Raw genomic sequence first — 15,918 nt, forward strand, 5'->3', positions numbered from 1 at the left:
TTTTGTCTGGCTATAGCCCATTTCTGGAACTCCCTCCTTCTTCTGCTCTGACCTCCCTGGCTTCCTTTAAGTCCTAACTAAAATCCTACCTTATACAGGAAACCTTCCCCAACCCCTCTTAATTCTAGTGTTTTCCCTTATTAAGTATTTCTTATTTATCTTGCAAAATCACTTTTTTATATATATTTATTTGCATATTGTCTCTCCCATTAAATTGTGAGCACCTTTAAAGTGCTTAATACTGATTGATAGAAGTGAGAGAATTGACTAACTGATCTTTAAAGGTCCTTCCAGCTCTGATTCTAAGTTGTGACCATCTAGACTGTCCTTGAGAGTAGAGTCTCTTGCATAGTTTTTGGATAACACTCAATACAAGATGTAGTATAGATACTTGGGAAATACATAGGGATATTGATGATGCATTATAGAATCCCAATTAATAGATGGAATACTCAACATATGTGAAGCTTTTTCTGGTTTCGGTTTCACTTAATCTGTCTATGGGATAGAAGTATTAATCTTATCAGTAAGCATAGTGATTTAACGTAGGAATAAAAGTGTCTAATTATGGCATCTTTGCAAATGGTCCTCATTAACATCTTGAACCCAAAATAGATACTCTTAGGAGATCTCTTTCAGATTTTTCAGAGGAGAGGAGTCATCAGGCCAACCTTTAAATCCCATAAGGCATTAATATCAGTAACCAGTATTAATATTAATAACTGATCTTCCACCATAGAACTTGCTATAACAGGTGACATAAATTTCCTATGTACCTTCAAGGGTTTGATTAAAGGCTTATCTTAGGTGGGTTGTGTTCCCAGAGGAACAACTTGGGCCACTATTATTCCTAACCCAATAGAAAAAGAGATCTCATTGACACTTAGGGCCTTGTTGGAAGCCATAATATTTGTTGTTGCTTTCTTTAATTGAGGGCATGTTGCAAATTCCTGCCTTGCTCTGCTAAGAGAGAAATGTGGCAAACTCATTTTAAAGAAATTGTTTCCCCATGCTGTCCACCCAAGATTAAAATAGAAATGTGAAACCAGCTGTTTTATTTTAAAGAAGCCCCTTCTGGGCTTCCTCGATATCTATTAAATCCAGACCAACATCCATTGTGACTTTTTAGAGTCACTTGATCAGAATGGGGACCCTGGGCATGGATAATTCCTCTGCCCCAATTCAGAGGACATACTTTGGTTCCAAATGCAATAATCCCCTCTACACATTATCCTTAATAAGGAGTCTATTTTGCAGGCCTCTGCTTGGTCACTTTAAATGATGAGGATCATAACTTAATATCTCACAAAGTAATTTGTTTCATTGTTGAACAGCTTAAATTATTGGACACTTCTTATAATGAGCTTAAATCTGCTTCCTTACGATATCTACCCATTGGTTCTAGTTTTTCCTTCTGGAACTACACAGAATAAATCTAATTCTTTCACATGTTGTAGCCCTTCAGAGATTTGAAGCTGGCTATCAGCTTACTTTTGCCACCTGTTAACTCATATAACATGATATTTAGACCCACTGAATGTGTTCCATTTGATCACTGTTTCTCTTAAAATGTGTCAGCCAGAACTCAGTAGTCTAGTATTTTAATCTAAGCTCAGAGTTCAAATGTTCCATTATAGGAGAACAGCACCCCATGGGCAGTTTTGGTCACAAGAGCCAGTGTGCTATCATGGAATGAACCTGGATTCTAGTCAGTGACCATTTGACCTTGGCCCAGTCATCTCCTCTCACTGGGCCTCTCTTTTGCTCTTTGTAAAATGAGGAAATTAGATTAGATTTCCAAAATTCCTTTCAAATCTAACATTCTGTGATTCTTTTATAGCAGTAGTATGTTCATGGAAGGAACTAGAGACTAAGCTATGGATAATGCTAAATTATCATCACTATGGGGACAGGGTTAGTTAGGTCTTTTTATGACATGCAGTGTTTGTCTTTTAATTGTATGTAATAAATTGTTAGTGTTTTTTACATCACCAAGATTTCCTCTAATATCCCTCCTTACCCTTCCCAGAGAATTCTCCTGTAACAAAAAATATTATTAAGGAAACGGGAAAAAGAAAAAATCTGTAAAATTAATCAATACAGAAAAAAAGTCTGAAAATTTGTGCAGTATACCAAGTACATGGACCTTCAACCTCTGCGAAAGTGGGAGGTGAGGGTATCTTCATTTCTTCTTCAAACCCATGTATGTTCTTTGTAATTTGATAACATTCACTTCGGATTGTTTTGTGGTGGTTGTTTCCATTTACATTGCTATAGTCATGTATTATTGTTTTCCTGATTCTGCTTAATTTGCTTTACATCTATTCATGGAAACCTTTCCAGGCTTCTCTGTATTCATAATATCTATGGATTATAATAGCATAATAGTATTTCATTTTATTCATCTACCATAGTTTATTTGCCCAATCCCTAATCAGCAGGAATCGCCTCTCTCCCAAGGCAGTGTGAGGATCAAATGAAATAATGTTTGCAAAAAGTACTTAATACAATACCTGGCACACAGTAGGCTCCATATCAATAATTATTCCGTTCCTCTTCTCCCACTTTCTTTGGCTGAATTCCTACACGGTAACACAAGTTGCTTCTTATCAGTAACCTGGGATTTAAATCTATCTCTTGAGTCAAAGGTTAGTCACCTTATTTGCATAATTCCAAATTACTCTCCAGAATGCTTGTACTATTCACAGCTGCACTGACAGGACACTATTGTATCTATGTTGACACAACCCCTCCAACTCTGACTATCCCAGGCTTTTGTCAGCCTTGCTATTTACAGAATATGAAGCCAAACTTTAGAGTTTTTATTTGTGTTTTCTTATTATTAATTTTATTTATATTTCCTTATTATTAATGTTTTGGAGCATTCTTTCATGTGATTTTTAAAAAATCCCTTGCCTTATGAATTAGGATTGATACTAAGTATTGGTTCCAAGGCAGAAGAACAGTAAGGACGAGGCAGTGGGGAGTAGTAACTTCTCCACTGAGGACAGATTTGAACCCAGGACCACCTCTCTCCAGACCTGACTTGCTATCCTCTATCCACTGAGTCAGCCAGCTACCCCTCTTTGATTGTTAATAGTTTGCACTTCTTTTGAGAAATGTTCATATCCCTTGACCATTTATCTATTGGGGAATGGCTTTTGATTTGATACTTATATACACACATATGTGTATACATCTGTACATATACTTATTTTTATGTATCTTTAATACATATACATATATACTGAGAAATTTGATACAAAGATATTTTCTGTGTGATTTTTTTTTAATTACAGAATGCTGAAATGTACAAACTGTCATCACAACAATTCCATGAAGCAGCTACTCGGCTGGAGGAAACGATAAAGTAAGGATTTGTCTTTTATTCTTTGCAAAACTTAGCATAGATTTTCTAAACCTCTCACCCTTTCCCAAGTGAATATAAAGCTGCCCCTGCTGCTTAATTCCAGCTGTCTAGAAGTACACAGATGACCATCTGTCATCAGTCTCTGCACTTGGAAGTTAAGATGGAAAGTGGTCATTCCTAATTGACCCCATTAATTCTTTCTTCTGCCAACTCATTGATAACTTGAGGCATAGATTAATTAAGTCAAAGCCTTAAAAGTTAAACCAAGAGCCTCCAGCCTTTAGTTAGGAGAAACTACTTTTCATTGCCCTAAAGTTTTGGCTTCTATTGGTCAAGGCCGTGCTGATAAGTAAGAATGGAGTTGGGAAGGAAGAGATACTGGGGCCAGCTCCTGTCCCATCCATATTAGGAATCCTGGTGAAATGTGAAAAAGGGGAGAATTTTCAGTGAGGTTTGTGATGCTTCAATAATGAATTATTCATATAACTGATTGGAGGGCCACAATTTTGATCATCCAGAAAATAAACACTTTGTTTTCATATAACCTTTCTCCTTTCACTCTTTGGGGTAATGCAGGGGGTTCACAGGCAGCTTGAAGTTGTAGTTTGGGCACATGAACTTGAAAACCTTTGCCAACGCTGGTTCAGATCCTGTAACATACCCTGCTATGGGATAGCCATGAAAGGCTATCCCTCCCAATAAATATATTCCCTCAACTTCTCCAAGGGTGAGAAAAAGAAACAGACACCTTAGTATATAGGTTTGAGGAAGGGAGAAATGGTGGGTCACCTGGAGATTTCAGAGTTGAGATAATTTATAATCAAACCAATAGCATTTTAACATTGGTGGAACCGTTAACTTTGGTGTAATTGAAAGGGGAAAAAATTCAGAATGGTTCAGATAATTAGAAAGTAGCAGAAATATTGTAGAAATGCTATTGATGACTAGTTGGTGAGAGGCCACTGGAGAGAATTGATCAGATGTACAAAATATACATGTACCCAGGGGTATTTAGCAAATTGGAGGGAGATAGGGGAAATTGTTCAATACTTTGATAGAGGGGAAGAAATTTTTAGTTTCCAATCCCCCAAACTGGAGAAATATCTTTAATTTTGCCCAAGAAAGTAATTTTTTAAATGGGGGAAAGAAAAAAAAATGTACTCTACAGTCACTCCCTAGTATGTTGGAGGCCTACTGAAACAATAGAAGACTCCCCCCCAAAAAGAGAGAGTGAAAATTTCCAAATAGCTCAGTGGTGACCAGGAAAGATGAACATCCCTGGGGTGTTCTTAGGTTATGTTGATTGGTATAGAGAGATTGTCAGTGGTACACTGAGAAGCAGATGAAAGGATCTGATCAAACCTTGTTCTCAGTGATTTTATAATGACTTTGGATATGAGTGTTCTCAGGTAGACAGAATCACAGTCAGCAGAGGCTGTCAATAGAGGGACATTGTGAATGGCCCTCCTTAGAGGACTGCTTCACTTCCCCCTCTATCCCACCCCCATGCACAAACACATACACAGCTTTGAGGGGTAACTATGTCTCATTTATAGTTCTGGCCTCAATTTATCCAAAATTTTTTTTGAAAGTCAGAGAATCTCCCATCCAGTGATAGAGGGAAAGCTTGGAAAAATCACATCAAAGAGACCATCAAGTGAAGAATGGAATAATAGGATCACTAAGAAAAATAGAGAGAGCTACATAGAGACACCCCACCCCCCCCAACAATGGGAGGTTGAAGTGACAGCAGATGCTATATTCAACACTGTCGCTCATTACCTGGAAGAGACAGACAGCCTGAAAAAGCAAAGGAAGGGAAAAGACCCAGAGTAGCTTTTTAAAGAAAAGGAAATACACACACTTACCAACCTATGATGCAGGTATTCATTTATCCTGGATAATAGTGAATTAACATATTGCCACCTGTACCCTCCACCACGAACAAGTCTTGACCTCTTGAAACTTAAGATATTCTGTTCTTTCTGACAACATTTTTGGTTTGATTTCACTGGTGGACTTTCACACATCCTCACACTTTCTGAAGATACGAAGATACTGTGTGGCAGTCCTTTTTTAGATTCAAGTGAATAAAAAACTAATTTCTTGTTTTCAGAATTTTGTGATGTACCTTTACATAAAAGGAAATACTTAGGAATACCTGAAAAGGTGGGCCTGGCAGTCATTGACTTTGAAAGAGTCATAGGCAGGTTTCTTCTATCCTGAATTCAAGGGACGAAGAGAGGAAGGCACGTGGGTATTTCTTGTGCATTTGTTCTTATTCCTTTCTCAAGTGCCCTCTAAAACCTGAACTCTGAATCCTTTAACTGTTTTAAAATTCTTGAGGCCACCTTAGGAATTCAGACTCTAGAAAGTTAGATTTGCACCTAAAGGGTACAAATATCATAAGGAAGATCAGGATGGAGATAAGGAACTTCTCTTTAGTATTAGCAATGCTATTTTAAATGGAAAAACCTCAGGAGTCAATCTGTTATCCCAAATGTTCCCCAAGTTTTCCATGCTGGCTCACCCCTCTGTGTGCCCCAGGGCTTGTAGTCCCAATAGCCTGATCCTTAGAGCTCCTAGAGCTACCCCAGTGATACTGGGGTGAACCAGTGGCACCCTTAGCCATTTGGGAATTGCTATGTACCTCACCCATAGACTCCTTTAGCAGCAGGTGGCCTTCTTTGCTTCTGAGCTCTTCTTCCCATCCTCCCTCTAATTTCCAAATCCATTTTGCACCCAGATTCCAAATTAATCAATCTGAAGCATAATTCTCTATATACTACAACTCCCTATCAGCTTGACAATCCTATATGGCCTTTTATATTCTAGCCCACTTTCCCTTTCTAGATTTATGAACTGCACCTTCCCTACTCCTTCACTTCCAGTTAAATTGGTCTACTTATCATTCTCTGAATTGGCCATTGCCATTCCTACCTGCGTGCCTTTAAAAGCTCACATCTTGCTTTTTCCGTACTAACTGGGTAACCCTGCTTGAAGGACTGCCTTCTCATGGACACCTCACCTACAGTACCTGACTAGGTCACTTAGTTGGGATATATAAAATCATGAAACTTAAGAACTAAAAGAAAGGTACTTTGAGGGATCATCATATTGCCTCACTTGTTTTTGCCTGGCCTGGGCCACAATTAGATTGTAATTCCCTTGAAGCCAATGTAGATCATGCTCATTTGTACCTCTTTGTGTTTTCCTCTAAGTTGTATTCTACTGTCTCTTCATGTATTGAAGATAACCATGGATTTGGGTGTTATTCTTTGTATTAATAATATTTTAAAATTTTTATTTCTGCCTTTTGTTTTTATGTCACAGTTGCTTGTTAGTATTACATCCCCAGTGGCCCCTCGTTGGTAACAAAGAAAACGTTAAGTAGCCCAATCTGATAGCATATAGCACATCAGTATTCTTCCATCCTATGGAGAGGGATCAAAGTGTGCTTTGTCTTCTGTTTTCCTAAACCAAAATAACCATGGGTTATTGAAAGTTATGGTGGCAGTAGCCTACAAACTCTTTTTAGGCCTTTCAGACTGAAAGGCTTCAAGTATGCCATGAAATGAATTTATCGTGGAGTGATTCATCACTAGAGAGCTAGCTACCAGCTGATGAATTTTTTCTCTCCTTGTCCCTCACCTCTTTTTTAAAAGGAAAAAGAAAAAAGAGACTAAAAAAGAAATGGAACATAGCTGGAGTTGGAAAATCCTCCATCCCAATCTTCTCCTATTCGCTTCATCCAAACCAGATCCAATTCAATGGATTTTGCCCTTTTAAAATTTTTAACCATTCTCTCCCTACTTCTGTCCTTTTATTTTAAAACAAGGTTTATTGATATCTTTGTTTTTATATAATCTTCATTTCCAGATAGACACCTCCCCTTCCCTACCCAGAAAGCTACCCCTTTTAACAAAAAAAGGAAAAGAAGAAAAAATGCAATTGAGTAAAACTAATCTATACATACAATCTAACAATACATGTAGTGTTCTTTCCACAAATCCCACCAGTGCTACAAAGGAAGAAAGAAGACATTTCCTAATTTCTCCTTTGGGACCAGCCTTATCATAACTATATAACATTTAATTTTATTCTTTTTGTTGCTATTCTTTCCATTTGTATTTTGTAGTGTTGCATATATATATAATTTTCCTGGTTCTGCTTACTTTACTTTGCATTAGTTCTTCTAAATATTTCCATGATTCTTTGTACTTTTCATATTCATCATTTCTTATAGCACAGTCATATTCCATTATATTCGTATGCTACAATTAGACTAGCCATTGCCAAATCAGTGAGTCTCTAATTAGTTTCCAGGCCTTTACTACCACAAAAAGTTCTTTATAAATATTTTGGTACATATGGAACCTTTCATTCTGCCTTAGGTCTTTTTCACTCTTCCCTACCCTTTACTTCCTCCCCTCACCTGAGGCTACTCAAGCCTCATTGGGGCATAGATGGGAAAGTACAATATGGCTGCTCTCACTGATTGGATAAACTCAAGAGTCACCAAACTCTAATCCTTCTAGCAAGATGGAAAATCATAAGGCTTACTACTTGCCCTGCTCCTACTCCCTTCAGACCCTGGGGAATTGTTATCTGGCCTACTGAAACACCCTAAGAATCCAAGACTTGCCAATCACTGCTGCTGACTATTTTTCTATCCACTTTGCAGGTGAATTCTCTTTTCTTTGTTCTTTCCCCCAGTAAGATCATGAGCTCCTCAACAGAATAGACTGTTTTGTTTTTTTCTATTTGTATCCCTAGTGTTAAGCACAGTTCTTGACACATCATATACACATAATAAGTGTTCATTTAAAATGTTTAATTTATCCATTCATGCATACATGCCTATATTCCTTGAGTAGATATCTAATAGAATTTTTTGAGGAGCAAAACTGGAAAACAGAGTACATGATCAGCTAGGTTGTACAGTGAATAGAGCACTGGGCCTTGTAAATCTTGAAATCTCTCAGACTTGTGAATGTTAAAAAATTTCCACATTGAGGAATCCTCCATTGGAACAAATTCCCTACTGGAAACATTCCCCATTTTGATGTGAAAACTCTCCAGGATCAGAAAACTCCTTGCTATGGGAGGACCTCTACTCCATCCGTACTTAAGACTGATTTAGGGGAGAAAACTCCTTGCTAAACAATGAAAGTACTTGGACCCATGCTTATAATAAGGCAAGGAGTTCTTTGAGCTATGCCTGTTTTTAGAATTGATACAATGGGTTGCTAGGTACCTATAAAGGTCGGGCAGGTTTTCTCTTGATGGGATTAGCTGACACAGCAGTGTTTTCTCTGGTTCAGACTTACTGAGGGGATTAGTCGACTTAGCTGGAATTCAGATGGGCTGTCTTTTAGAAAACATCTACGGTGATTGGTAGATGGAAGAACTTAGGGGAGATGACATAGGAAAAAAACCCCTATATAAGAAAAGGAATCTCTTGAGCAGAGGAGGCTTGGAGATCCTTAGATCCTTGGTTCCTTGGAGATAGATCCTTTTGGAGGAGGCCCTTTGAAGATCTCTTGAGAAGAAGTCCCTTGGGAGGCTGACTCTGGCTGGAACTCCCTCTGGGAAGACTCTATTCCCCAGACATCCTTGCTTAAGACAAATCTTGTGGTGAGTGATAAAAAACTGACTGGTTTCTCTTTTAAGGCTTAGGCCTGGGTTGGCCCAGGCCTGCCCTGGGCCGACCTATTCTTTCTCATTAATTCCTTTTCTCTCTCCTTCTCCTTTTCTTTAATTCTTCATTGTATTATTAATTAAATTCTCTATAAAACCCAGTTGACTTGGGCATATTTATAATTTGGGAATATATTCCCTGGTGACCACCTTATATTTGATTTAAAAACCAAGACACTGTAGTGAAACATATTTTCTGTAGTCAAATTTACTCACCCTCTCTTATATCTATCACAATTTATATCTTCTACCATTTTAACTCACTACAGTTTAAAACATCAACCAATTTAATTATGACAGTTTAAGCCATATACTATTTTAAATTATTACAGTTTATGGCTCCCACTTCTTTTAATTGACACAGCCTGGAGTCAGGAAAACCTGAGTTCAAACTTGGGTCTCAACACTTACTACTTACAGCTATATAACCTTGATAAGTCACTTAACCTCTACTTGCCTCAGTTTCCTCATCTATAAAATGGGGATGATAATAATACCTCTCTGTCAGAATTGTTGTGAGGATCAAATGAAATAATTGTAAAATGTTTAGCACAGAGTCTAGCATATAATAAGTGCTGCTTGTTGTTAGTTATTATAATTATTCTTGAAAGTGAGGAGACTTTCCTGGAAGGTAAAAAAGTATATAAGATGAATATTGATGGGAATGAAAATCATAGTAAGAGTTATATGAAGTTATATAGATTAAAGTAAACAAAACTAGGAGGATAATAGACATAGAGACTATAACACTGTAAGGGAAATGAACAAAAAAAAATAAGCAATACCAACTGAATGTTACAGAATTATAATGGACAAGTTTAGCCCTTTAAAAAAGAGATAGAAGGCACTTCCTCCTAAGTCTTTGCAGAAGAAAGGGACCATCTGTATGGAACCCTGCATATAACGTTTTCATTATGTTCATTAGTTTGATTAAACTTTATCTTTTTGAATTAATTTTTTGTTCTCTTTTAGGTTCTTTATTATAAGGGGTGGTCATCTTGATGGGGAGATACACTGGGAAATGTTATGTAATACAAAAAGATATCAACAATGTTTAAAATCTAATATTACAGTAAGCCTAAAATGGATTTACATCCTGAGTGTTAAAGGTTACATCATTTTAAAAAATGTTAGACGAGAATGTTTCATAACTATGGCTAGGAAAAAAGATGATCCCTTTGAAGCATTTAGTCATTGCAATCCTGAATGTGGTGGGAATGAGCTGAGGGAAGAGTCTTGCTTGGACGTGTATACATTTGATGATTTCCAACTGTTTTGGAATGTCCTGAAGAAATCTGAAACACATTGTGACCAAAACCAAATTCATTCTTCCCTGGCAAACCCCACTTCTTCCAGCTTCCCTATTATTACTGTGTTTACTGTCCTCCCAACCTAAGTGTCATACTCAAATCCTCTCTCACTCCCTCACATCCAGATTTGTTGCCCAAATCCTCATATCCAGTTTTTTAGCTTTATGGCATGTCATATATGCCCCCTTCTCTTCTCTGCCATTGCAACTACCATGGCACAGGCCCTCATCACCTCCTGCCTTGACTATTGCAACAACTTGCTGGTAGAACTAAAGAAATAACTTTTAAAGCACTCAGCACAATGTCTGACACATAATAGGTACTATAAAAATGCCTATTCCCTACCCTTCCCTTCCTCAAGTCTCTTCCCACTATAAGTAAACCATGCCTTAAACAAACTCTAGTGGCTCTTTATTGTCTCCAGGAGCAAGCACAAAATGCTGTTTGGCATTCAAGGCCCTTCCTAACCTAACCTTTCCTTCTGCCTTTCAAGTCTTCTCACATTTTCCTCCCTTTCATGTAATCTTCAATCCAGTCACATGGCCTCTGTGTAAATTCTACTTCTCTAGACTCTGGGCACTTTCTGGGGCTTTTTTCTCATGCCTGGAATGCTCTCCCTCCTCATTTCCACCTCCTGGCTTCTATGGCTTCTTTCAAGTCCCAACTAAAATCCTGTATTCTATAGGAAACTTTTCCTAGTTCCTCTTAATTGATTATCTCCAATTTACCTTTCATATAGCTTATTTGTACCTAGTTGTTTACATGTTATCTTTTCCTATTAGACTGTGAGCAGGAGAACTATCTTTTGTATCCCTCAGCACTTAGCACAGGGTCCTGACACATAGCAGGCACTTAATAAATGTTTATTGACTAACTAATAATCTTTTGTTTCATGTGATACATTTGTTCCCCTTGTCTTTGAAATGGTTTTTGAAAGAGTTGAGTTTTTCTGAAGCCTTTTATGTTCTCATTCTTGCTCAAAAGTTCCCTTCATTCTTTTAAGAATAATGCTTTTATCTACTCTTCTAGACCTTTTAGGCAAGCCCTTCTCTTTTCTAGAATCTTCTTGTAATTATTGAACTATTTTTTTCTAGATTTATATCCTTAACTTATACTATTTTTTCCAGGGCATTAGGTGGTTTTTTTGGTTTGCTCTTTGTTTTATTCTGCTGAAGGTGTCTCACTCTCCCATTCCAAACCCCTGCTATATTTCTTCTCTGTTGTTACTGGAGTTAACTGATTTCTCAGTGAAAAATCTAGGGTGAGCGTGAATGGTTTTAGCAGCCATGTAGAGTAGTTAGTCTTCAGCCTGAAGCAGATCATTTAGCTGTCTCTGATGATGATCGTTTCTTGGCTTTTCCCTTTCAGTGAAGTCCAATTTGGAATAGATGCTAAGTCCTTGCTACAGTAGGGCTGGCAGTGATCTGAAGCTAAGAAAGACTGGTACTTTATCGTTTTGCCTTTTTTCTCCCCAAGGATAACTATGGTTCTTTTATTTCTTTTAATTAGTGCCTCATTTCACACAATATTTTCTTTTTTTGTGATGCCTTTAGAACAGGAGTTCTTAGCCTGAAATCAATAAGTTTTTAAATATATTTTAACTATTTTTCATATAATTGATTTCCTTTGGTAATCTTACACATTTAATCTTATACATTTAAAAGCATAAGGGATCCATAGGCCTCACCAGACTATCTAAGAGGTCATCAGCTACAAGAAAGGTTAAGCCTATGGAACCTCTTATATTGTCATCTTTACCAGAAAGGTGATGAATTTCTAGTGACAGCAACTCTACCTAACCCCTCTTGCTAAGGCACAACTGGAATTGCAGCCTGCTTTGACAAAAAGTATCCATTCTACTCAAATCACATATCTTTGAAGAATTCAAGTCAGTATTCCAAAACCAGAACTTGCCCTGCACCCTGACAGCAGTAGTGAACTCATACTGGGCCAGAAACAGCCTTTGGTGGCCCAACTTTCAGTTCCTCACAGAGTAGCATTGAGATTCTGCAAGTTTTCTCCCCCCATACAAACAAAATAAGGAACAATTCAGAAATCATTTTGCTTAAATGTTAGGAAAAACTCCTTGACTGGGAGATTTATAGGACTAACTAATGATTGTAAATTACTTTATAAGTACTGTAAAAATGCCAACTAGTGGCAGTAGCAGTATTTTTGGATTTTTCTTCCAAGGTAGTAGAACATTTCTTCCAAACATATTTTTAAACTAACCAGTAGACTAGAGAAGTGGCATTCCCCCACCCCCACCCCCCACTGGAGTTATATAGGGTTTAGAATATTATAAGTCTTTAGTTTTACCATGTGGTAAAAGAAATAAGTACTTTATTATACTATTGTCATTATTATTTTAAGCCCATACATTTAAACTGCTTTAAAGTATACAAAGAGCTTTTTATATAATTATCTCATTTTATCTTTATCATTCAGTGAAGAGAAGGTAGTGGAATAATTTCCTATCCCAATTTTACAAGATTAGTAAACTAAGTAAAATTCCAAGAGGAAAAGTGACTTACCCAGAGTTACAATTCTAGAAAATGTCACCAGAACCATGTCACTCTAAGTGGCCTTCCTGCCCTGTCTTGAGACCATCAGGTTTCTCTGATCACTTTATTCTTAAATGAAATCCAGTACACTTATCAGTCCATCCAGGAAAATTTGTGCCTTGTTTTCTGAATCAGTAGAATAGTAATAAATGGAACAGAAAGGGAAATGCGTTGTCTGTGAAAGGCAGACAATGTTTTTAGGACCAGCTTCCAGAAGAATTGTGTGTTTGAAGAAATAAGAATCTAGTGTAAATGCACACACACACACAAAAGCTACAACTGCACAGCAGTAGGAATTGTTTGGATTTTCTGAAGGAAGAGATTAAGACCCCAGGAGACAGCCTGTATTTACTGTGTCACATCTATTTTTTATGACAACCTTCAGTCCTCTTCCCCTGGGATACATTCAGAGCCTGTCTCTGCCTCTCATTGTCAGAAAACTTGTAGTGTAGGTTACTGGCCACAGAAACAGTCATCTCTCCTGAGAGGTTAAAACAATTGAGTTGGAGGAGGTTATTAACCATTTCCTTGATCTTACTAAACAATGCCCCAGGGCCTCTGATCCAAGGAAAACAAACTAATTTGACTCCATTAATTTACAACTTGTATTTATTTGACCTAGGCTGAACCTGTACACTTTTTCTCCCTTAAAAAGAAAGCATATCAGGGGATTAGGATTAAGGGGGTGAAGAGAGGCTGGATATTAAGAAGGGGAATGTTTGACCTATTTAAAAGGAATTTAGCTCTTTTCTAGTATTTTAGCATTATCCATTTTTATGCAGTCAATATGCTAATCATTATAGTAAAGATCTGGCCTTGACATTAGGAAGAGCTGGGTTCAAGTTCTTTCTCTGAGACCTGCTTGTATCTGTATGACCATGAGCAAATGAGAATGTCCCAGCACTATGAGCAGCCTGTTCAGGTGATAAATTCTAGTAGAACTGCTAATCTCAACATGGATAGAGAGTTCACAGTTGATTGGTTACTCTCTGTAGAGATAATTTCTTGAGTTCTTATTGCCTGCAAGACACTGTGATACACTTTAGACTGCAGTGGTGCAAACCTTTTTAGAAGGGTGGGTGGGTGATGGGAGAAGAGGAGGATGGGAGCAGCATAGCCCCTGTGTCCCTCTGGCTTTCTAGTATACAAACTGTGGTAAACTCTGCACTGGCACGACAGCACAGGTGCCCACAGAGAGGTTCTGAGTGCCCCCTCTGGCACATGTGACATAACCACCATGGGGTTAGAGGATACAAATAGGAGCCTCTAAAGCAGTCTCTCCCCCTCAAGGTGCTTATTACATGTTAATGGGGAAGGGGAGGAAGAGATAAGCAGTGAGCTGGAGCCACCCAGAAGTGATATGGAGGGCACTTGGCAAAGGGAACCTTTCCAAGCCAAGGGATCCCAGGACAGGGGTCCAGGTTATTGGAGGGAGGGTGGGAGGAGATGGCAGTGAAGAAGACTTGACTAGAGGCCCCTGGGTGTCCTTTAACTGGGAAGACAGGACTTCCTCACCAGTAATCACTGTATCACTATATCCCCTTGGGGGAAAATACTAATGACATTATTCATCAAAGCAAAGATCTAGACACTAAAAAGTATATTTGAACTAATACTGAACCTACTTACATTCTAGTCAAATAAAACGTAAACCTCTGGACATTCACCAGTATCTGTGCTCTTTTTTTATTCTCCACTCTCATACTACTCTTTCCTTAGTCCATCTTGAACAATTTAAGACCAATCTTTCTTAAAGGCATATTGAAATCTTCTCTGACAAATTAAGAATAAGAATCTCAGCTCGCAGTCATTTTTTTCAGTCATGCTCAACTCTCTATGTCCCCATTTAGAGTTTTCTTAGCAAAGACAGTATAATGATTTGCTGTTTTCTTCTGCAGCTCATTTTACAGATAAGAAAACTGAAGCAAAACAGGGTAAAATGACTTTCCCAGGGTCTCACAGCTAGTGCCTGAGGCCAGATTTGAACCCAGGTCATACTGAATCCAGGCCTGGCATTCTTATCTTTCCAGAAGCCCCAAGAATAAAAAATAGCTCACATTTGTATAGTGATTACCATTTGCCAGACACTGTGCTACGCACTTTATATTATTATCTCATTGATCATCATAACAGCCTTGGGAAGAAAGTGCTTTTACTATCCCCATTTTACAGGTGAAGAAACTGAGGCAGACAGAAGTTAAGTGACTTGCTCAGGGTTGGAGTTACACAGCTAGTGAGTGCCTGAAGATCAATTTGAACTTAAGTCCTCCTGCTCTGGAACCAGCTCTTTGTGCACTGTGGCATACCTGTCTGCCTAGCCAAAAGAGATTAAGGGGAAGGAGCTTCCTTGAACTCTTACAGCATCTTGTACCATTCCATTTTTATTCTCTTCTTTCTGTTATAGTTCATTGTGGATGTCTCATCCCTTCTACTTGACTTCAGGCCAGGATGCTGTGTTGTTCATCTTTGTAGTCACACTCAATTCTGAGCATAGGGTCTTGCACAGAAGAGATATCCAATAAATGTTCATTGAAGTGAATTGAAAACAGCATGTGTAATTCAGACACCTCCTCTAGTTAGTATGAATTAAGCAGGGCTTTACCTTACCTCCCTTCTTTCCCTCTTTTGGCCTTTCCAGAGGGAGATTTCCTGCTTGGAAATTTGCCAAAAAGTGATTCAGACTGATTTACATGGCCTTTTAAGAGGTGGACAAATCAGGATGTCATGTTTAAGCTAATTTTACCACAGCTGGAACTGATTTGGAACACTTTTGGAGAAGGGGAGAGAAGGAGCAGTAGAAATGAAGGAGGAGTTAAGGGAAGAAGGCCTCTAAAATGACACCCTCTCTACTTTGAAAGGATGTATTGAAAGTGCAATAGGAGCACCTGAGGTGGCAGCTGTCCTTTGGTTTGGGAATTTAGGAATGCCATTTTTGGAGAGGAAGAGCTGGGCTTGCATAGCCTGGGCAGAGGAA

At 38.2% G+C, this 15,918-nt stretch overlaps 1 protein-coding gene across 6 annotated transcripts in view; it reads left to right on the plus strand.

Moving 5' to 3' along the window:
- Positions 1–15,918, plus strand: part of CHCHD6 (coiled-coil-helix-coiled-coil-helix domain containing 6) — a 313,964-nt gene that overhangs the window by 232,155 nt on the left and 65,891 nt on the right. For 4 of the 6 annotated variants that reach the window (XM_007500305.3, XM_001377356.5, XM_056804730.1 and 1 more), the window contains one exon: positions 3,300–3,370. In XM_007500305.3, the coding sequence (XP_007500367.2) occupies positions 3,300–3,370 (71 nt within the window). Of the gene's footprint in view, positions 1–3,299; positions 3,371–4,962; positions 5,489–15,918 lie in introns of those variants that run through there. The other 2 variants (XM_007500303.2, XM_007500306.3) reach the window with 2 other exon arrangements.

The sequence above is a fragment of the Monodelphis domestica genome, chromosome 7, assembly GCF_027887165.1.
Source record: "Monodelphis domestica isolate mMonDom1 chromosome 7, mMonDom1.pri, whole genome shotgun sequence".
NCBI lineage: Eukaryota > Metazoa > Chordata > Mammalia > Didelphimorphia > Didelphidae > Monodelphis > Monodelphis domestica.